This window comes from Myxocyprinus asiaticus, chromosome 4, assembly GCF_019703515.2.
Source record: "Myxocyprinus asiaticus isolate MX2 ecotype Aquarium Trade chromosome 4, UBuf_Myxa_2, whole genome shotgun sequence".
Taxonomy (NCBI): domain Eukaryota; kingdom Metazoa; phylum Chordata; class Actinopteri; order Cypriniformes; family Catostomidae; genus Myxocyprinus; species Myxocyprinus asiaticus.
In genome coordinates this window covers 33,067,383-33,092,033 of record NC_059347.1, presented here as the reverse complement: position 1 = coordinate 33,092,033, position 24,651 = coordinate 33,067,383, and the positions used below count along the sequence as shown (strand labels likewise).

Below are 24,651 nucleotides of genomic sequence, written 5' to 3'. Positions count from 1 at the left end.
ACATGGAGAAAACTTTTTATTTCAGGAATCATACACATAAAAAAACAAAACAGGTTCAATTATTTTTACAACAAAATAACACTGACGAAGAGTTTTAAATTGAAATTAAGTTAGTGCTAAAGTTGGAAATGTGTGGTACTGTGTTTGCCAGAAACAGTGACTTGGGTTAGAGTGCGCAGTGGAAAATTAAAGGCTTTTTGTGTGTGTGTGTGAGTGTGAGTGTGACCACCTGTCTCTCATATCTATTCTCGGGCTTGCAGTTTCACTCATCCATTAAAATAGCATCACTGATCCGTGCAATTTAAAGCCCTTTTATGTACAATAATTCCTCTCAAAATTATATAAAATTATGAAAAATGAAGGTAAAGGATAGCAATGCTCTCAGCCTGTTACTTAACCGACCCTGCCTTCCAACATCCTGGGTCCCTGTTCTCTGTGAATAAGGCGGGGCTTAAAATCTCCACCTCTCAGAGCACTCTCCAGCAGCTGATTGGTCAGTGAATTGGGGCTCGGTTAGATGTAAAGTGGCACTGCACTTTGTCTTTTGTCCTCCATTTTTACCTCTGTCCAAAATCTGAGAAGTTTTTTTAATCATTGTATTTATATACATTTACTGGATGTTGTGTTCAGTATTTCTTAACATTGACAAACACTTTAATGGCTCCAGTGAAATCAGCAGAGAGTAAAACTTCAAAGTGGTCTGTTTTCAGCGCCCCTGAGGAAGAGAAAGAAAAAAAGATGAATGAAAAGAAGAACAGAGTCCTTTTATTCATAACTACTACTATAGACAATATACTGTTGTGATTTCACACTGCTGGTCATCATGGCAATAGGCAGAACCTGATGGGATGGTCTCTGAATCATCCGTGCTGTCACTCTTACAGTCTGAGTCAGGCTTCTCTGCCCCTGCATCCTGAGGCACAATAAGATCCGGATGGGGAGCAAAAATGGCCGAAGTCACCACAGCATTGTGGGCTACAAAGCAGAAAACAAAAGTAATTTAAAGGAGTGGTTTATGCTTACCCAAAAATGAAAATTCTCTCATCATTTACTCAAACTTGTTTCAAACGATCAACAGATGATTTTAGATGCCATTCACTTTCATTGAATGGAAAATATGCAATGAAAGTTAATGATTTCAGAGGCACACATTCTCCCTAACATCTCGTTTTGTGTTCAAAGAAAAAAAAAAAGTAATACAGGTTTGAGTAAATTATAACAGAATTTTCATTTCACTTTAAGACCCTAAACGTACAAACAATAACGTTTATTCTTTTTAGGTTCTGAATGTAGTGGTTGCATTCCAAAATTTCTCAATTTGACGGGCCGCCAAAAATTCCTGAAATCTTTTCTTTTTACAGACATCTGTGTAGCTGCAGCTGCTCTCAGTATATGATCCATTTTTGTTTTCTGATCACATCATACAGTATATTACCTTTGATCCCTTCCCAGAAGTCATTGCGGTCTCGCCGTACAGAGGTGAACTTGCTGAGGTCGTGGTATGTGCTCCAGATGTACACATACTTGTCTTCTGAGCCGCTCACAATGAACGAGTAGTCATGGCTACAAGAAAAATAAATTATGTGATAAAGGGCAGTTAAAAATAAAAACAACACATGAAACACGATCTGAATCAGAATGGGCCAAACACTATCTTGTCTATGCCAAGAGAATCGCTAAAATTTTAGATCAGAAATGGACATAACCGGGCTGTACATCAGGGTTGCTCTTCTCACCTGAAGCTGGCTTTGATCTGACTGCTGCTGTTCACGTAGCCTTTATACTTCATGGAAAGAGACAAATCTCTCAGGTCATACAAGCGAATACGAGAGTCATTCGACGTCACCAAGATCTGGAGAGGAAAAGGAGATTTCAATCAGCTCTCTGAACTCAAGTTTTATCACCTTGAGATGAAAAATAAGTATATTCAGTGGAATACACAAGTAGAGGTCTAACTTCAGTCATCTGTTCAATTCTAGTCAACTGCTAATTTTCTTATCATCAAACTTTTCCTGTTACATGAACCCACCTTGTTCTCTCCTGGCAGCGGCTCGATACCAGTAATTTTGCGGCCCACGCGATTCCTGCCTCTCGTGGAGCGAACATGGATTTGGGTATGATACTTAAGACGCTGAGCAGAATATAATAAAGGTAGTGATTAGGGTTGGAAACCAAGAAATGTATGATTTTCGTGACTTTCGGTTCCGTTAACGGTTCTCCAGCGTTCAATTTTCCACCGATGTAGCTGGAACACCGTCCTGAAATACTCTGACAGAGCCGGTTCTTTTGAATCAACATGCAAAAGATATGGTGCTTCCGGTATAGTCCGATCCCGAAAGAACCATTCTAATGAGCCGGTCCTTTTGAATCTACAGTGCGTAACATACAGCAATTCCAGTATACTAGTAATCTTATACTGATGTGCAAGTTATGAATGTCCAACTCAAAATGACGGTTGATGTCTTACAAGCCTGAAGTACAACATTAGGCTACAAAACAGTATAAACTGTCTCTGGAACTGTTACTGTTTATTTAATGAAGACCTGTGACTGGTTGTTCATGACAATGTATAATTAAAGATACAAAAGTTTTGTTGTAATAACTGGAATTTTATAAAATAATAAATGAATTAATGAAATATGCCATCACGTTTCATTTTGGTTTAGATTTCTTTATTTAAAATAGAGTAAGGATCTATTACTGGATTGTATTTGTCTCTAATAAGTCTGCAAACACACCTTTTACAAGAACTGCATTACATTTATTTCTGATTTGTTATATCTGCCCTGTACAAATCTGAAATTATCTCATTATTTGGTAACAGATAGCAGAGGGTAGTAAATGCAATAAGAATTGCATTTCTCATTTCTAAATAATTCTTTAAAATTTTTAAAAACAAAAAGTCACTGGAACCGTTAAAGGAACCGGAATCTTTAAGAGCAATCGGAAGCGGAATTTTACGATTCCCAACCCTAGTAGTGATTACAGATCAATGATCGACTTTGTGCATTTTCACAGTTTGATTTGTACATTTACAGTATATATGGAAATCTTTCTACATGTAAAAAGAAAATAAACTCTTATCCATTGATACAGGGATTTTCCCATCTAAAAGCTCACATTAACAATACAAACCTCTGTGTCATAAAAAATGCAGCGTCCATCGTAGGTGCCGATAACTGCGTATTTTCCATTCTGGCAGAAGTTAGCCGCTGTGATAAGACGTGTCTGTCCGTCTACCTCGTTCCACAGTGCCACCTTTTTATCTGGAATATTCCATAACCGCAACTTTCCGTCCAAAGAGCCGCTCAAAAAATACCTGTCATCCTGAGAGAATGACAACCATCAAAACACACAAACCCAAACCATTATGTACAAGTTCACACATGCTCACACACATGCATACTCACCCTGGGATGAAATGCGATGGCTGTAACAAAGTCTATATGCTGAAAACAGCAGAGACACTCTCTTCTGGAGATGTGCCACAAACGAACTGTCTTATCCATAGATGATGACAGGAGGAAGTAGTTCTGCTCAGAAAAGAAATACCATCATTACAATAAATAAGTCTAATTACTATTTGTTAAACTGAGAACATCAAATGTTTTCAGCACTATAATTCTTTTCCATTACATGGCCAAAAATATGTGGGCACCCCGTTCTAATTAATGGTTTTGGCTATTCCAGTAATTCCAGTGAAGACAATTCTTTATGTCGTGGTATACAATGACATTTTAGAGAATTGTGTGCTTCCAACTTTGGGGAGGGTCTTTTTCTGCTCCAGCATGATAATGCCCCTGTGCACAAAGCAAGGTCCATAAAGAAATGGTTTGCCAAGTCTGGTGTGGAAGAACTTGACTGTTCAGCACAAAGCCCAGACTGAACCCTTTGGGATTCATTGGAACACAGGCTACAACCCTGACTGGGAATAAATCCCTGCGGCCATGTTCGAACATCTAGTTGAAAGCCTTCCCAGAGGAGTGGAAACTGTTACAGCACCACTGAAGGCTGTAATCTCTCACCTTCGACCAGGAAAGATCCAGCAGGTCAGCAGTATGACCTTTGTACTTGCAGAATGGAACCTGTCGGAATGGCACGTTTCTGTCCTCATTGTCCGTGTCTTCCACTGCAGCAACAAACTGAGCAAGATAAAGCAAGAGAGACAAAGGCAGATATTTTAGGGCCCAAAAGAATGATTCATTGGTATGAACTCCAAAATAAAGAGTAGAAAGACAACAAAACAATGAGAAACCTGACAAATGCCTTACCCCTCCCTCCGTATCTGATTTAGAGGAACATAGACTCTCCTGAGAGGGAGATGGGGATACACGTCCTGAGAGAAACCAAAAAGAGTCATTTAAAATGGAAACACAGTGCACTTTCAACCCACATATAAAGTTTCATTTAAACAATTTTTTTTTTTTTCATTCGATAAGAACTTTGTTTCTGTTTCCACAGCTCAGACAAGACTCACTACTCCCATACACTACTACAGTATTGAATGTGGTGCATTCAGACAAACAAACTGACTTAAAAATTATACAAGCACAGTTTCAATCTCAGTTTCAATTCAGTCTGAGCAGTAGGGCGTGGTATTGATACAGATTTCTCAGTTTGATTTGATTCCGATTCACAAGCTCTCGATTCGATTTGATATTGTTCCATATGGGTATGTTTCATAAATGTCATAATGTTGCTTTTGCTTACAGTATGAAAGAAATTGTCTCCCAGCTAATGCTGTTAATTTTACAGGGGACCTTCTAACTAGGTACATTATGAAAATAATAATTTTATTTATTACATTTTATACATTTTTCATAATTTGTCACATTTTAGCTTTTTAAAAATTAACAAATCCATGTACTCAATCAATTACTATAATATTACACTGCATATGTTATATTTTGTTGCATGTTTATTGTTTAATTGCATAATTTGTAAAAGTATTTCCATTGATTTGTTGAATATGTGCTAAAAAAATCTGTAATGTCTCTTTAAGAAAACTGGCAGTTCTGTAAAGAACGTCTGTAAATGAGCGCATATTAACGAGAGAGGACTCGAATGGCTTTACCTCATCTGTAAACCATCTGTTTACCATGTGCTACACGTGATTAGAATTAAATGTTTATTTTTTGTTGTTTTTGATCAACAACTGACTATAAAGAACAGGAGGGGTATTAAAAGATATTATTCCATGACAAATGGGATTGCGTGGATCTTGTCTTTGGACACACATGGAACAACTTTAAACTCTCAACATGCAGTGAAAGGAGTCTCCCTGCTGAATACTCCACCACTATACTACACAATCACTGGTAAGTGAAATCTGAACATTTACAGCCAGTTGCCAAATATATACATTTAGTATAATAAATGTCGCATAACACGAAATTTGGATGCAAATGCGAGTGATTTCCCCTCATTGTAGTAGAGGGCTGCGCATAGAGTAAAAGATCGATCTTGGGATTTAAGAATCGATATTGAGATGTTTTAAATGAAGATCGCAATACATCGAGAAATCTATATTTTTACCCACCCCTACTGAGCAGGCAGCAGTTATCTGATGTATTAAAAGTCAGCTGGTTTCATTAATTTACAGTGTTAATGTTTATTTCCTAGACAAAGTTGAAGCTTAAACACTCAGCAGTGATCTGTTTTTTAAATTACCTTCTGTATTGTACTTTATTCTCATGTTGTTGAAATAGTCAAAGGCATTTTTTAGGACCCAGATCCGAACCACATTATCCTGCCCTGCTGTAGCCAGCAGCCTCCCACAATGAGAGAATTTCATTGTCCAGACAGCACCCTGAGAGAGAGAGAGTCATTGAATAAATATACCCAATATAGATCAATGTAACAAAATAATCCACATTATGAGGGTTGAAAATCACATTAAAGGTCACACGCACACACACAGACACTCCTCACCATGTGCTCTCCACTCAGGTCCTGCACCACTTTGATTTGGTCAAAGTCAAAGGGCCCTTTGAAGCTGTGAGCCGCTTTAAACTTGACCGGTCTGGTGTACGGCATTCCCTCATCATCACTGGACGATGGGTCGTCCTGGTCTGTGTGGAACACCTCGTCCCGAACGCTCTTGACTTTATTCACAGCTTTCTCTCCATATTCCTCCGCCAGATGCTTCGCTCTCTTAACCGATTTACCCAGAAACTTCTTCAACTGTGTCCTGAGTGCAGGAGGGAGGGAGGGTCGCATTTAGATAAATAGTAGGCCAGTTGATTCAACATGTTACTTTGGTACAATTAATTATATTTTTTTTGGGGGGGGGGGGGGCAAAAAAACACTATGTCTACCTCCTCAAACTGACTGATTGCAAACCGGTTTGCTACAGACTGTGGGCCAATGGTTGTTTTATTTCAATATAACGGAACATAAATCTAACAAGATATTGACTTATGTTATTATGTTAAGTCAATTTAATGCTTTACTCGTCTGCCAAAATAATATAATGTCTTTGAATTATCTTCATTTGGGGGCTTTTTTTCAGCAAATATTGATATGCTGTTAATCTATTTATTCACAGTTTAATCTCACATCACACAATTAATTAGATCAATATTTTATCAATTGACAGCCGTAAGAAACAGATTTGTCTGAAAATCATACTTATGGACACCTATTCTTTTACTTTAAATTATGACTATATGTTACAAAGAAACTTCCATCTCTTACGTTCTCTGTTTGAGTTTCCCTCCATCTGTGTCTGTAAGGGCAGGCTGGGACTTATCGTCATCATCTGACTGTGCTGCATCATTTCTGCCAAAGAAAGAGAAAGAATGATATCCCACCCTAAAGCCTCCAGAACTGCTGGCTTTAAGACAGGAGTTTGCTTTAAACCCCTTTCTAAATTAGACTGAATTAAATCCTGATGTTCAATGGCAAATCATCTATTAACACTGATCCAGGACCAGACCAGCAACCCAAATGTTTTACCACAACGACAGAAACTACAAAACAATTTTCAGCTCAGCATTATGAAGCACCTCATGCCAAAATGCCCCACTTGTGTTAGTGTGGTTTAGAATCCAAAGAGAAGAGATTGCATGCCTTCTCCTTTTGAAAGAGGAAAAACAGTTGTTGGGTTTCATTCTGACTGATAAAACGAGGGCGGATAAGAGTGTGGAGAATCGGATAACTGATAGGACTCAATCCTGCAGCCTGAGCATTAGCAAAGCAGTGTGGCATAAGGAAAATTATCCCTGATCCCAAACATGAAATGTAATATCAGCTCAAAAGATGTAGATTGTTGATGAGTTCATCTAACATACAGTAGGACTTCATGACGGTTTGAAAATGTGTAAAATATTTCAGAGCTCAAACAATTTGTGGATCTACAGCTACGTTCACACAGTCATATCTGTTGACTCTGAATTTGTCCTGTTAATAAACAGCTTAGAGAAGTAGCTTGTTTAAGGTCTCGCAATAGCCATAAATAATGGTTAAAACCATAGTGACAGTGACTAAAGAAATTATCAAAGATGTCAACTTTCATTCATTGGAAAGTCATGATTGACACAAAGTTCTTATAAAAAATTGTCCAATTGAGGCACGAGTTCACCAGTCAAATCTTATGCAACAGCAGCGGTTTTGACCGCTTTTTTGCCGGGTACATGGCCATTTGGGTCATACACAGACCACAAAACTGCTGGGAGCAGCTCCAGTGGAAGACAGCAACAGGATTTTAAACCTTCAGATAACACACAGCTCCACCATTTCCGTCTTATAACCGAACTGCCATTGGCAGCCTACTGCCAAATAATGTGATCATTTTAGATATCTACAGAGCAGACATAACAAATCAGGAATAGATTATTGTAAAAGGCATGTTTGCATACTTTTTAGAGGCATTAATGCAATCTAATAATTGATCCTAAACATATATTAAATAAAAACTGTAAACGAACAAGAAATGTGACAACATTTATTTCATTACATGTGATATTTCATCAATTCATTTATTCTTTAATAAAATTCCACTGATAACAACAAAACTCATGTGTATATTTAACTGCATATATAAACAGCCAGTTAGTAACTGAACTGCTTGATTGAAGTCTCACAGGTCTGAAGTATATTAAATAAACACAGTAACAGTTCCAGAGACAGTTTAGACTGTGTTATGATGTCTCATGTTGTACCTCATGCTTGTGAGTAGGGCTGTAACTAACAATTATTTTGATTATCGACTAATCTAATGATTATTAGAACGATTATTCGACTATTCGGGTGATTTTTACAACGATTAATCATTAGCTCTTAACTGACTGTTCAGCTTGTGCCTGAGTTAAAAGGTTGAATTAAATGTGCTTACTAACAATAAAGAGGACAAAATCATCTTTTAAAAGTAGCATTAAATGACATTCACTGAATTAAAGGGAAAAAATATATACTTTTTATCAAATTTAATTCAGTAATAAATTCATTGAATATTTCCTATTTTCAAGTATTTTTGTCTTGTTTTCCATTTAAAAATATCTAAAAATCCTTAAAACATGAACATTTACTTTGGAAGCAACATACAAGATATTTAGACTTGCTTTAAGAGAATGTATAAGTGTATTTTGTATATACATTACCGTTCAAAAGTTTTGAAACACGACTGAAATGTTTCTCATGATCTTAAAAATCTTTTGATCTGAAGGCGTATGCTTAAATGTTTGAAATTAGTTTTGTAGACAAAAATATAATTGTGCCACCATATTAATTTATTTCATTACAAAACTAAAATTCTATTTTAAAAAAAACATTTTTTTTTTTTTTTGAAATGGATGACTTGGACTGAATAATTAAGAAAAGCAGCCAGTAAGTGCCCAACATAGATGGGAACTCCTTCAATACTGTTTAAAAATCATCCCAGGGTGATACCTCAAGAAGTTGGTTGAGAAAATGTCAAGAGTAAATTTCTGAAAATTCTAGGCAAAGGGTGGCCACTTTGAAGATGCTAAAATATAACACAGTTTTCATTTATTTTGGATTTGTTTTAGTCACAACATAATTCCCTTAGTTCCATTTATGTTATTCCATAGTTGTGATGAAAAAAAAAAAAAAAATGAGTAAGTGACCCTAAACTTTTGAATGGTAGTGTAAGTGTATTTTTTCACTTGGCTATATTTCTGGCAGTGCAGTTAATAAGTAAAATACACTTATATTCAAGATCTATTCTCTAAAATCAAGTCTAAATATCTTATATGCTGCTTCTCAGGTAAATGTATCTTTTTTTAGGATTTGTAGGTATTTTACAATATTTTTATTTTTTATATTATATTCAACATTCTCAGATAACAAAATTTTCTTCTGCAGTATAGCTCCTAAGTAAATGTACGTTGCTTAAAAGGAGTTTTAGATATTTATATTGGGAAAACAATCCAAAACAAAAACAAATCAAAAACGTATTTTGTTGCAGTGTAATAATGGGGTGAAGACCTCTCTCACTTTCTGTTCACATCAATCCATCTTTAACCCACAAAAAACAAACTCTCTCTTCTTAATAAAGCTGTGTATCACTGATTTTCTTCATTATAAGATACACACTGCAACACATATGCACTATGATTCACTACGTCACGAGCCATCATGTTATAATCTAGCTGCAGCAAGCATGTGTGAGGGACGAGTGTCCCTGCACCAGAATGTGCATTAGCCAGAATGCAGTTTCAATCTCTCCCCCTTAAATCGGGTCACTTCTCACGACTCATAGACTTCTTACAGTTTCAGAGTTTGTACTTATTTACATGGCCTGCTTCCTTATTATTTGAACTTTAATAAAGGTCGCATTAAAGATGGTGGGGTGTTTCCTTTAAAGACGCGAGCATGCAAGTGTTGCTTCAGTGGAACGGCAGCCCCGGCTCCGCTTTATTTCACAACGAGAGTGCTTCTGTATTTACTTATTTTGTATTTTTGCATAATTCTCTCATACTTTGCGATCTACAGTACATTACCTGAAGCTGTTTGGAAAGTTTGGAGTGTGTCTGGTCTCCAAAAAATGTGTTGACAATTATTTATTGTCGATGTTGCCGATAACGTTGACTAATCGTTTCAGCCTTACTTGTGAGACTTCAACATTTCTTATTTCATTTTGAGTTAGAATTCATTACTTCAGTATATGCATCAGTATAAGATTAATTCAGTACCTGCTCTGACTGATGTATAAGTGTTTTTGATTCCCTAAAAGATTCAAAAGAACCGGCTCATAAGAGTCAATCGTTGAGGAATCGAACAACACTGGGAGCGCTGTATGTTTCGATGGTAGATTAAAAAGACCCAGCTCATATAGAGTTTTGAGCAGTAGATTCAGTAGGTGGCAGTGCTGCTGCTGAAATGCGCTGCAGGAAAGACTGTTATGAAAATTGCCCATGCAAGCACTGAAAGTCATAAAAATCAAACGGTTCTGGTATTGTTTTTCTAAATGGAACTGGTTCTGAACAAGAACCAGTTCTCGGTTCCCAACCCAACTGCTGGGTGAATGCAGCCTTAAATTTGTAGTGTACTGTTGGAAATGTAGTTCTCTTACGAGATATACTCCTTAGTTCTCCTCATTATGTGCAGTGTGAGAGGGTTGATTCCAGTGGGTAGTTTCTCTTCTGCCTGGATCAATGGGATCTCCTCACCAGTGTCCAGATTCTTGATCATCACACTCGCAAGAATCTCCTATATAACACACAGATACAGATATCTGACTTTTCTGGATTTTAAGTGCAATCTACGATCCACAGTTACACAGGAGAAGCATTATCTAGCAATGTTGTTTCAAACTAACGCAAGGTTGCACACTTGCACAGACAAGTAAACACACTACCTCATCAGTAAGTTCTCTGCCTGAGTTAGACCTTGGTCTCTGTGGTCCTGGAGTCTCACTGCCGCTAGGACAAGATGCTTGCTCGTCGTTTTCCTAATCGTACATAAAGGAACAAACACAATTGTATGATGTAAATCTTCAGTGTTTTCAATCTTCCATATATATTATCTGATACGACTATATTCTTCTTCGAACCTGTGCAGTGACCACTTTATCGCCACTAGTGGCACTAGCGAGATCCAGGGAGTGCTGGATTTCTTTAGTGATGCATCGCACTGAGGCACTTGGGCTGACCAATCCACAAGGCTCATCTGCTGGCTCTACAGAGACTGACCAATCAGGAAGAGCAACAATTGCATTATTCACCAACTGCTTGATGTTTCACAACCTCAGAGTAACATCTGACTAATAACAGGCATGAATTGACAAAAAGGAGAACAATGAAAAGCAGACACCATAAAATTAGTGACAAATATGGCACCTATAAAATAAGCATTCTTACTTTTTAAACCTGTGATACAATTGAATAGCTTGCCTCTGAAAATGTACCTTCTAGTCCTGTTGGTCGCATCACTTCCTGGGACTTTTTACTAGCTGGGAAGTTGGGGCGTGAAGGGGGAGGCGGCCTAGGAGGTGGAGCCCCGCTGGGTGGGGGAGGTCTTGAGGGTGGTTGCTTCTTGGTACTAGCCACAATGTCAGGCTCCACTGTTAGATGTCTGGGAGGTTTGGAAGGGCCAGGGCCATCTGGTTCAGTCATAGGGACTTGTTCTAAAATGTCAGCTGTTTTAGGAGTTTCAGCACAGGGCAGGGAGTTGGGTTGTGATGGCTGACCCAAAGCACTTGTAATGTCAGGAGGGGGTGGCATAGCTTGGTCCTGGCCCTCTTGGGCAACACCAGCCACATCTGGTGCTCTTTCCTGAATGTCCTGTGACTTTGATTCCTGTAGTCTCACATCAGGCAGCTGCTCAGTGTGGCCAGCTTCATGTGGTTTCATGTTAGAATCCTCCAGAGATACTGTTGCGGCCACAGGAACCTGACTTACAACAACACTGTGGTCTTCTGCAATTGGGCTCTTCTCCTCTACAGATGAGGCTCCAGATTTCTCTTCTTCTCTCAGCAATTGGTCTTTCACTCCATTTTTTTGACTCTCTTCTATAATACTGTCAATGATCTAGAAAGAGGGAAATTCAAAATTGTGCTATAGCATGCGTGCAGTGTGCAAGAGAACAGGCTGGACTTTTGTCATTTTAGTTTATTTAATCAAACCAAAATGATGTGGGGATGAAAGCTGTTTACTTTACTGGGTACAGTTGTTGCAGTTCATATATAATCAATTATGACTTATGACCATGCCTATAAAGGTCTCAGTTATTGACCAAGAGAGTCTGGCATCCAGCCAACATGAAAGTAGAGAAAGGCTAAAGAACGAAGTAGCAAGAATAAAGCAAAGCTGCATCAAGGGCACACCCACCTGAAGGGAATCATCATGGCGGGGTTCTGGCTGAACCAATACGGCAGTGACTTCCTGTGCCACATTCTCTGCAAGACCCTGCAGCCAACCAAAAGCAACACATGAAAAATAATCCGATAAACAAACCACATATCTCCACATAATGTCATATCTTTACAGATACATGCATATTCCAACTTATTTTTTCCATTTAAAATAATTGTAATTATTTTTCAAAATAACAGACCGAGGCCACATCCACACTAATATGTTTTCAATTGAAACGCATTAATTTTGCAACATTTACACATCTCATCTACACTTCAAATGCATTTTCCTCCACCAAAAATGCAATGTTTCGAAAACGCTCTCTATTACTGGGTACTTTGGAAAATGATGACGTTAGGAAACTGAAAACAGCTTTCAGATGAAAACGGATTAGTTCCGATGTGGTCTGAGGAAGAGAAAGTTTAGCAGAGATGGACCACTGGTATTAAAATGAATGGGAGAATTTGGAACACTCAATGTCCAACGGATGTTAAAAAGGAAGTCCCGCCTTACAGGTAAAGGAGCCAAATCACCTTTTAGATATGGACAGATATCGCCTCCTTTTAGATACAGACAGACATCGCCAGTCAGTCAAGAACGTGCATGCACATTAGCTGAACGAGCCTGAAAAATTGCGTTTTAAGGGTGATCGGAGTTGAAAAAGCACAATTTATGATACCATTGTTGTCTGATTTTACTGCTGATTTGAAATATTCTTTTTTAATTGTAATCTTAACCAACCGTTTTAGAGATTTCGGTCTTTCCGGAACCCTGCCATTCAAGTAGATAGGATTTATACTTTAATGCTGCTTGTTTACATCGAAAAATAGCTGCCCAGCTGCACAGGAGCGTTCCAAAGATGGCCGTAGAGTGTTCTGTCTTGCTTTGAAAGGGACTTTGCCTGAGGTAAAGAACATTCTAGAGATTTTGATTCATGTCTTTACAAAGCCAATCAGAGTTTTAGAATTCTCTAAAAGTACTGTTGAAAATTCTTCAAAAGCAGTTTGGTTGGTTTTATTTGATGAGTAGGATCTATTTTACTTAAATGTTTAAACAAAGCTTGTGCAGAGCCTCAGACTCTGTGTCAAACTCAGATCATATTCCCATTCTGCACTAATGCATTAATGAAAAGAAAGGTTATAACCATTATTGGCAAACAGGGCTGAAATGAGTAGTTGATGTTATTGACAATAAAAATTGTCCGACAAAAATTGTAGTTGTCGATTGATGTCATTTAACATAACATGAGATTATATTAAATTAATGATGACGCCCGAGAGGTGCACTGTAGCTCGCGCCTGATTGAGGAGAGGAAGAAGACAGTTCACAGTCCAGACGCACTCCAAACTTTCCAAACAGCTTCAGGCGATGTTAAGTATGAGGAGATTATACAAAAATACAAAATAAGTAAATACAGAAGCACTCTCATAGTGAAATATTGCGAAGCTGCCTTTCCGCTTAAGCAAACCTTGCGTGCTGATTGTCTTTAAAAGAAACATCCCAGCCTTTTATATTTAATGCATCCTTTATTAAAGTTCAAATAATAAGGAAGCAGGTCATGCAAATAAGTACAAACTCTGAAACTGGTATTTCTCTGTGCGGTCAGCACCACTTCTATGAGTCGTGAGAAGTGACCCAATCTGAGGGGGAGAGATTGAAACTCCACCCAGCTGATGCACATCATGCGCGCTTGGTGCAGCTAGATTTTAACGTGATGGCTTGCGACATATTGAATCATAATATATGTGTCACTGTGTGTTTCTTATCATGAAGAAAATACGGCAATATGCAGCTTTATTAAGAAGAGAGAGGTTTTTTTTTTTTTTGGCGAGTTAAAGATGGATCAAGGTGAACAAAAAGGTGACAGGGTAGTCTTCACCCATTTTACATAGCAACAAAATAAGTTTTTGATTTGTTTTTGTTTTGGCTTATTTTCCCATATAAATATATAAAACTCCTTTAAAACAACATACATTTACTTTGGGAGTTATATTGCAGAAGAAAAATTTGTTATCTGAGAATGTTCAAATATTTGAAAATATTTTTAGGTATCTAAAAATGTAAAAGATACATTTACCTCAGAAGCAGCATATAAGATATTTAGTACTTTACTGCACTCGCGGAAGTATAACCAAGTAAAAAAATACACTTATATACAAAATACACATATTCAAGGTACATTCTCTGAAAGCAATTCTTAGCATCTTATATGTTGCTTCTAAAGTAAATGTATCATGTTTTAAAGATTTTTAGATATTTTTAAATGGAAAACAAGTCAAAAACACTTGATAATAGGATTTTTTGCAGTGAATTTTTGACTGAATTAAACTTGATAAAAAGTATATATTTTTTTCCTTTAATTCAGTGAATGTCATTTAGAGGTAATTTTAAAAGATGATTTTGTCCACTTTATTGTTTGTAAGCACATTTAATTCAACCTTTTAACTCAGGCACAAGCTGAACAGTCGGTTAAGAGCTAATGATTAATCCTTGAAATAAATCGCCCGAATAGTCGAATAATCGTTCTAATAATCATTAGATTAGTCGATTATCAAAATAACCGTTAGTTGCAGCCCTATTGGCAAATCAATATGTTGGGGACAAGCTAAATTCTTCTGATTGTGCTCAAGTTTTCAAAAAATTTTCTTTGATCATGCTACTGATCCCATGTTTAAGGTTATGAGCTGGTTTGAGTACTTCTGTAACTGCTGATCTCCTGGGATTTTCACACACAACAGTTTACCCTAGAATTTACTCCGAATGGTGCCAAAAAACAAAAAACATCCTGTGTGCAGCAATTCAGTGGACAGAAACGCCTTGTTGATGAGAGAGGTCAACAGAGAATGGCCAGACTGGTTCGAACTGACAAAGTCTACAGTAACTCAGATAACCGCTCTGTACAATTGTGGTGAGAAGGAATATCATCTCATAATGCTATTCTGAGATGCAGGTTGGAGCTGTTTTGGTGGGACAAGGGGGAACTATACTATATTAGGCAGGTGGTTTTAATGTTGTGGCCGATCAGTGTATATGTTCCTTCTTCACTAAGAGCTGTACTAATTTGTCTCCTGTAAAGAAGGTTGACCTGAACAGGTAGATACAGGTGTACGTAAGTAACAACAGAAAACTCTTACCACAGGCTGGGGAAGTTCAAATTTTGCAGGTGACCTAGAGGGAATGAAAAAACAAAACAAAGAATTGTGGATTAAGAACATAGCTCACCAAGGCTAGGCTTCATATATTCACACTGAGCTTAATTTTCCCATGTCATACACAGAGGTGCAAAACCTATGTGAAATTTGAGCCAATATACCCTTCAGCCAGAAAGAAGCATACTATATACTAATTAGTGAACATCAATAAGGTTCTGTGTGTACAAAAACACAGTCAGTTGGTGTGAGGGCTCCTCTCAGCACTGAGTTCACATAAAAAGGTTTGTGCATAATTAAAAGTAGCTAGTGTGACCTGCCTGACGCAGCATTCATGAACAGACAAGCCCTTCTATTTCATTCATAACACACCCTTTAACCAGCAACTCGAAACTAGCTTTCACTAAGACACTCAGATGTTTGTGCCCATCAGTGCAGCAACCACACACAAACTTCCAAATCAACTTTCAGCCATCACTGAAGACATTTACATCTCCAAAGCCAAAAGATTCCTCTCCACTCACAAAAGTGCTCTCACACCACCTTTGACCCCTGACATGCCGTGATAACAAGAATATGCAGACTGGATCTTTTGTACTAGATAACATGGAGATTCATTCTTCAAACAAAAGAGCAACTGATTTCGGATCCTGCAGTCTTCCAATCTTTAATCACTGTTGATTAACACTCAGAATCTGAGTCATTGTGTTTTTGAGTCATCCGAGTGCTCTTTACTGAAAATAGCCATCATGTTTATGACTCAAACACTCCAACTATCAAAACTATCCAACTATTTTTATGCGCATTTTGAAATTGCGCATAAGAAATCCTGAATGGAAACGCATGATATGCGAAGAAACATTCTAAATTCGCTTAAAATTTAATGTGCTAGGAGGATGTGGATTTTCTAGAGTTTCGCATTAGTTAAAATGCACATTAAGGTGATGGAAACTGTTTATTCTTATTTATACTAGCCCACCGAAAGGTCCGACCTTGGCACACAATTCCTCGAACATAGCGCTTGTCATTCGGAAGTGTTTAACCCACTGGTCAATAAAATGGGTCCTCACAATCTGCCAGAACAGTTTTGAGAATGGGCGCTCCCAGGTATGCAGAGACTGTGTGTGGGCATCGCAGCTATTTCAGCCCACATTATATCAGATATTACACTTATTGAGCGGTGTCTCGTGGATGCATTTAATAAAATGAGATACTTGCTCCAATCTTGCAAATAAAACTATCCCTAAAGCAGGGAGAGGTCATTCAGCTGCTCCATCATGATGAGGCGGCTCTCTCATGATAATGCGCATTACGTAGTAGATGGAAACGCGCAACAATTCGTATTTTCTTAAGTCGAATGTTTAGAAATGCGCTTAAAAAATGCGAAACATTTTGGATGGAAACCCAGCAAAAGACTGTTAAACTGGCATCAGTCTAAAGCAGGGGTCGGCAACGTGGAGGGGTAATCACTGGCACACCAGCAATGGCAAGAGAGAGGAGAAGACAATGAAATGAATACAATGAAATTCCACACCTGCATTCTAATCTACATCTTGATGTAATCCTACCTCATGATCACGCAGCGTGTTTTCATGAGCTGAAAGGGAAGCTAAACAAAAAGTTTAAATGTGACGAGACTGCAGTATACCCAACAGATTCCTGCAGTGCGTGTAAGCCATTCGCGCATCACAAGCCATTCGCGCTTCACTTTTGGTTAATCGCACGAGTAAACGTGCCCACTTTAATTCGGTCAGGCTGTGCGGATGACAGCCTACATTCCGTGTTTCATTTGTTTCTTTTTGCTTTCAGAACAACACGTCATGTAACAAGGAAAACGCCACGATTAATCCTTGAGATTTCAAATGCAGCATACAGGTACACCCTCCTTAAGAGAAAACATAAACCCAAATTGTGGGGTCCAAAAATCTGAGTCTATTCAAAATATAAACTAAACCTGGAAATAAAGTTTAAGTATTTTGCAGGTGCGATTCACCGAAAAAGGCTAAATAGTTGATCGGCTTGTGATGTGCACATGCAGCGTGTGTCTAGTCACACTTTAATAGTGTTTAGTCTCATGAACATGATTACATCAAGATGTAGATTGGAATGCAGGTGCGAAAAACTTCAATGCTCCTCTCTCGCCGTTGCTTGCGTGCTAGTGATTACCCCTCTGTGTGATTTTGAAAAATGTATGACATAAGAAATATTTATGAGTTCCACACAATTCCGTGATCAGTAATCAAATAGGCAAATTTTTGACATTGTGTTATCTTATTTTGTACAAAAGGACAGGTTTTCTTTCATTAAAGCACTTTCGCAAGATGCTCTGTGAAAATTCACATGCAAAATTTTTCACATGCGGGTTTTGCACAAATTTTTAACTCAAACTGTTATGTTGATAATATTATTTGTAATGAAAAATGAACGATTAAAATAGAAAAATGCAAAATACAAGTGGACTCAAAACGTTTTATAAAATAGCATGGAAAATTGTATATTTAAGCAATAAGGTTCGAGAGGCTGTGTTATTTTGTGTATTTAGTAGGGGTGTAACGGTTCTCGGTAAAAAACCAACCACGTTTCGGTAAGCATTTGCCCCACAGTTCATCTCTAGTTTAATAACGCATTTGGGTCATACAGTTTGGCGAAGCAAAAAAAGCACCAAACAGACATGCGCAGTTGTAACTTCTACTAATGCACCTGTGTGGCTCTGTAGATGGACAAACTCTGCCTGTGTTTCACGTGGGTCAACTTTCTAAAGAGAGCAGCTGTCCTATTAACTGTATGTTAAATCAGTTGATGACATCACAGTTCTTCACACGTTAGCTGGTAAAATGGCAAGCTGAGAAAACAAGCCACAAGAGACAAGCCCCTGCGTCATTCAAGTCTCCTGTCTGGGAACTTTTTCTTTATGCAGTCAATTACAACAGCGATGGTCAAAAAACATTTACAAAACAGGCACTGTTTGCAGACATGGCTCAACGCGAGTGCCGTATACTGGTGATATCAATATTTGATTAGCTATTTAGGCTGACATCCCCGGAGGATAAATAGCATGCGGTGTGCACAGAGCCACAGGTGAGCCCAAAACAATCCCTTCCGTCTTTAAACAAGCACTAGTTCGGACAGACATGAAACAAGAAGTAAAGCGCTTGGGGTGCTCATAGCCAAAGTTATGTCGCCCTTACTCCGTTGATGAAGATGTGGGATTTCCACGTATGATTAAAATACTCGAGTCGCGTTACGACATCCCTTCTCGTATCCATTGTAATAGCAAGTTTATTTCTTCTATAGTGATCTACAGATTCTGAAAGTTGAATATTCACTGAGTTGAGTTTGAAATGTACTTTATGTTGATGCCTGTCGTGTAATAATGCAGGTATTAAGTTCAAATGTTGAGTTAGTAATTAGAGAAAGTTTTTTTTTTTTAGTTAAGGACAATTAACCATGGTTTTACTATAGTAATATTGTAGTAGCAATGACTGAAGTAACAATGACTGCTGTCACCATTGTTTTCTTGGCAGAAATCATAGTTTTGATACAATTAACCATTGTTTTACAACAGTAATACTGTAGTCTCCATATATTAACAATGATTTTACTATAGTATTGTAACCATGACAGTAACCATGTTATTTTTGTGGTTACTATGATTTTACTACAAATACAATGTTTAAACTTTGGTTATTGTAGTAAAACCATGGTGTTTTGTAGTGAGTGCAAATCTCTTGAAGCGTCTGTTACCAAATAGAATATTTTAACTTTGGATATGGCAGTAACATTTTTTTCCTCCTGAACATAACAAATACTGAACCGTACCGAAACCATGACCCTAAATCCGTGATACAAACCGAACCGTGAGAAATTTGAACCGTTACACCCCTAGTATTTAGTAACAATCCTACCTTTCAGCTGTGACTCTATTCATAATATGGCACAGCCAGAGCCCTTCTATCAAGGTGAGCCTATGATGTTAGCAACAATATGTAGAACATGGCGGTCCCACAGACATTTTAAGCGTGCTACACAGAAAAGGAGACCAGTTAATGGATTTCTATGGAGAAGATGCTTCAGTGTGATGAATAAACTGCTTTTGTGAGAAACAGCTCATCGCTTTATGAACTGACCACCTGTCTGCTAATCTTCAACATGTTTTACACTAAACAATCCTTTTAGAATGAACTATGTGTGGAGTTTACTAGGATACAATTGCTGTTTTATAAGAGAAGACCATTCATATGTATGGTGTCCGCAAATGAGAACTAACTGTCGTAACACGCTTCTTGAACATTACGCTCTCTCCTATGGTTAAAAACAGATTGTTAATTCAGTAATAAAAGCCCTCTGGCACAGCCTCGAGTACCTTATTGATTTGATAAAACCATTAACACATAATAAACACAAATGTTGTCGAGTATTGATGCTAACTACAACCCATGGAGTCGCGAGTTCGAATCCAGGGTGTGCTGAGTGACTCCAGCCAGGTCTCCTAAGTGACCAAATTGGCCTGGGTGCTAGGGAGGGTAGAGTCACATGGGGTAACCTCCTCGTGGTCGCGATGAGTGGTTCTTGCTCTCAATGCATAGTAAGTTGTGCGTGGATTGCGCAGAATAGCATGAGCCTCCACGTGCTGTGAGTCTCCACGGTGTCATGCACAGCGAGCCACGTGATAAGATTGGCGGTCTCAGAAGTGGAGGCAACTGAGACTTGTCCTCCGCCACCCGGATTGAGGTGAGTAACCGCACCACCACGATTACCAACTAAGTAGTGGAGAATTGGGCATTCCAAATTGGGGAGAAAAGATTTGTTTAAAAAAATTTTTTTTATTAAAATGCTATTTATTTAAGGGTACGTTTACATGACAACGATGTACTAAAAAAGGAAAGGTTTATCCTTTGTGTTTTTGAAAAGTTTCGCGTACAGACGACAACGTTGTCAAAACAATCCCCGTTCACACAGATCCGTGAAAACAACTAAAACGCTGTATTATGCATGCCAGGCCAGTAGTTGGCGATGTCACTTTGTAAAGAAACACTACGCGCCTGCGCACATAAGCATTCTTCCACAGAGCGGTGAATACAAACAATGAAGATGGCAATCGTTGGTTGTAGTGATGCCGTAAATCTACACTTTGCTGGAGAAGCATCAATAAACTCAAAATCTTGAGCAGCACAAACACAGTCCTGTAGTCCGCCATTGTAGTTTTGAATGTCTCGCGTGCATGCCTATAGACTGAACTCTCAAGATTATTCAATAAACTCTGCTCATTTTTACCATCACTTCGTCTCCTGCCTTCTGTATTACCCCTGCTGACTCTTGGGCTGGTAGGAGAGTAAGTTAATGTAACAAGCTGTTGATGTTGACTGGTTTTGGGTATCAGACAGAACTCTGATATATGGATATCTTCTGATGGAAAGAGAGGTCTTGTGTACACTGGATCTAACATGCATTTTCACTGCCTCATATTATCATATTCTAAGCATATCATTGAAGACTGTACATGGCATCACATTTCTGTCTATAGGCTATATACATAAGCAGTGGGTGAATGAATTGCAGGGTAAAGGTACATCAAATAAAAATAAATAAATAACATTTAAAATACAAATACATTTTTCCCATCTGAATCCATACATTAATTTCAAGATTTTCAAATTGCAGGTTCTACCTAATGTACAATGTTCACACTCCATACAAAACACTCCAAATGAATAAATTGTTGATTATTGTTATTTGCACAAACACCAATATTCATATTGATAATTATACATCTCAAATTGATGCCTGTCAATCCATCATTCTTTATATAACACGTAATACGCGTGCGCATGACGTCATCGTTTTTGTATGTTTACACGGAGACGATAACGGCATCGTTTTCAAAAACTTGCACTTTGAAACCGGTTTTCAAGTTTGCGTTTTCAGGCCCCAAAACGCCGTTGTCGTGTAAATGAACAGCCAAACGCATAAAAGGTTTTCCGTTTTTAGTTGAAAACGTTGTTGTGTAAACGGCCCCTAAGTATTAATATTAAATGCCAAACTTCCGTTATAACATATGAAACCTGACAGTAAACAGTAACAGAACGTTGCTATGCAATAAAAATAATGATCAGCTATGGGTGCTGTCAAAGTCTCAGGTGCTGTGTGAAGCTGCTGAAGAGTTCATTGCTGCACTTTATCGTGAATGATGCACGGCTATTTATCAGTCAGCAAGCAGGGCCATTACTGTCCGTTTTAGAGGTGAAAGATGTGACAGTTACAAGGGAAATCTCGCAAACTACCGGTATATGACATTTCTAACATGACCGTATACAGTTCTATACCAATTTCAATCAGGGTTCATAAAAGCGTTTAAACGTTTTAACGGATGTAAAATAATCTGGTTCAAGTAATAACCCAGATACAATACAACACAGGCACAGCCACATCATCTCAAGGCTACGTGTCACAGCAAGATCGTGCCTGTCTCAAAACCAGACAGCGCATAGGCTCAGCTGACTCGAAACGCGCATAAAATGCCCGACATAATGCAGTCTAGGTAGGCAGTTACACAGGGGTTGACACACAGCCTTGAATGATTGTGTAAAAGTCATATGATAAGCATAAACGATATATGGCTGTACAGAATCAGCACAACTACAAACAGAATGGGGGGGCTGTTGACAGCTTTGACAGGTGTTGCTTGGACATGGATATCACACTGCCGTAATGCAGAGAATAGTATGCATCTTTTTATTTCGCATGTGAGACTCACGCATGATATGTAGGAGTGAAGTTGACATCCTCCGCTGCATCGTAAAACTCCTCCGTGTCGCTGGTATCCGACGCCATTGAGCCCGGGCTACATGCAGGGTAGCCGCCGCTAGTGTTTCAGCAAAAGAGGCAAACTCCTACCGGTATTAAATCAAGAGGCGAGAAAAGAAGTGTCAGGAATGTAACGGATTTCACACCTGAAGGGTGTCGATGGCATGAGTGCTGGGAGAGGCCGCTCCGCTCACCTGAATATGCACGATAATGCAGCCAGACACACGGCCTAGATTACAAGATCTATCAGACGGCGGAATGGATAGTTCTTTTATAGCAATATCTGTTGGTTTTGTTCAGTCTGATCAACGGGTAATGCAATGTCAAAGTCCGCACGAAGTCTTCCATGCGGACTGTCAGTGATCGTGGCATATGGGGAAGGTCCCCTACCGGGATATGTGATCGAAAACAAACCGCGAGGAGGAAGAGAAACGGCGACAGGTCTTCTCGCGTCCACCGAAATCTCGCGTGGTTTAGAAGCATGAACCACTGGACAGCTGATCTGTAGCCACAGATTTGTGCTCTTCAGTGGTTGGTTAGTCTGGGTTGGTGCGATGACTGAAAGAAGGGGACTATTTGTGATTTATTTCTCCGACAAGTATATTTTCTTTATACCATATTCTGTATGAAAATTCATGCCCATTTCAATTTTGTATTAGTTTTATTTATTTTCAATTTTTGAAAATCACTTTCTTTTTCTTTCCCCTTCTTTTCCCAGATTTCTTTATTTTATTCACTATAGTTATTTTCTGTATTGTCCATTTAGGTACTATTAGTACTATACTGTATACGCTTTGGCATTGTAGCTAAATGCCGACAAACATGCCAACAAAGCTTTGTTGACTCTTTAAAATAACAACATAACATTTCCCATCAGTATATGTGGCCACATAAGAATGATCAAATATGTGAATACATGAACATGTCATTGGATTGGTGCTGATAAAGCATATTGCTGGCCAATAAGCAACCACCTAGAACACCCTGGCAACTGCATAGCATTGTGCTAAAAACACAGTTCAAACAACTTAACAGCATAATGACAACCTGACAACCACCCTAGCTACTGCATAGCAATGTTCTACAAACACAGAAAACAACTTAGCAACAGCATATTAACAACCTGGCAACCACATACTATAGCAATGCGCTAAAACACACAGCAGATCACCCTGACAACTGCATTGCATGCCTCAGCAACCATCCAGAACACGCAAGTAAACACATACAGGTACATACGCATCAATGTGCTAAAAAGCTAAGAGAACACCTTAGCAACCACCCAGAACACCCTAGTTTATAAAATAAATATTGTTTGATATTTTTATGAGCGTTGGTAATTATTCATACACATCGCATCTTGGTTTAATGTAAAAGGGAAACGCATTTGATTTAGGATACTTTAATATCAACAGGTTTCCTGGAAAGGCGGGAGACTGATAACATATAACTTCATCATTATTTCACAGTTTTCATAATGTTTAAGTCTAAACTTATCAAATTAATTCGTCAAAAAATAAATAAGCGAAACAGACTTATTTTAAACAGATTTGAGCAGTTTATTGTATTCCCAAGTGAAAACAGACTACGCAAAACACGTAACTGGCGCAGGCTTCGCTTGTGATTTTGATTCAGATTCATGATTCACAAAACGAATCATTCAGAGCGCTTTTTGAAACTTTTTGATAGGTTCAAAGAAATCACATTTAAAAGATTTGACTCAAATGATTCTTTCACGAATCAGACATCACTATCGTCCATATGCATGCATTTTTGCACGTACAGCTTATTATTTTTTGCGGTGTTCAGTGGCAAAAGTAATGATAGTGTCTGGGAAATTGTTCATTTTCTCTTCAAAATGTAGTGAAGTAAAAGTAAAAGTCCAAAGAAGTATTTATACTCAAGTATAGTACAAATATTGAAAAACTGCACTTAAGTACTGTAACGCAGTATTTGTACTTCGTCGTTACTATACACCTCTGATAGATAGATAGATAGATAGATAGATAGATAGATAGATAGATAGAGCTGAAAGCTGAAGCTGCATCTCAAACCTTTGCATTTTAAGCTAAAACTGGAACACCATCAATTCATTATTGCTGTTTTTGTTGTTCTTCCTTTCATCCACTGGAGTGTGCAGTTGACTTGAGTCAGTAGGTATCATTTTAGAAGGAGTTTTTTTTTTTTTTTTTTTTAACACAATCAGGTCTATGTTAATGTAGTAGTGTTCAGTACTTTGGCTATCTATGATACAAATATGAAGAGAATGTCATGTTAGGAGGCCATGGAATTGCTATGTTCTCTGAAAGTATGCAAATAAATATCAAACAAACAGAAAAGACTACTGGAAAGACAAAAGGCAAAGCTCGTTCAGATGGAAT

General features: G+C 38.2%; 1 protein-coding gene across 2 annotated transcripts; it reads right to left on the bottom strand.

The window, feature by feature from the left end:
• Window positions 1-3: 3 nt before the first annotated feature.
• On the bottom strand, window positions 4-22,732 carry wdr44 (WD repeat domain 44). 2 transcript variants are annotated; one of them, XM_051687448.1, is made up of 20 exons: window positions 22,465-22,732; window positions 22,221-22,356; window positions 15,452-15,485; window positions 12,291-12,368; window positions 11,369-11,990; window positions 11,015-11,148; window positions 10,820-10,912; window positions 10,535-10,671; window positions 6,697-6,780; window positions 5,932-6,190; window positions 5,671-5,809; window positions 4,272-4,336; window positions 4,026-4,142; window positions 3,411-3,533; window positions 3,136-3,327; window positions 2,030-2,131; window positions 1,737-1,852; window positions 1,436-1,563; window positions 841-975; window positions 4-715 (listed from the first exon to the last, which is right to left on the bottom strand). In XM_051687448.1, the coding sequence occupies exons 2-20, from the start codon at window positions 22,295-22,297 to the stop codon at window positions 627-629; spliced, it is 2,724 nt and encodes a 907-aa protein (XP_051543408.1). In that variant the 5' UTR covers window positions 22,298-22,356; window positions 22,465-22,732; the 3' UTR covers window positions 4-626. The 2 variants fall into 2 exon arrangements, with proteins under 2 accessions (XP_051543408.1, XP_051543400.1); XM_051687440.1 differs by having other exon boundaries at window positions 22,221-22,732.
• Between the last annotated feature and the right edge of the window lie 1,919 nt (window positions 22,733-24,651).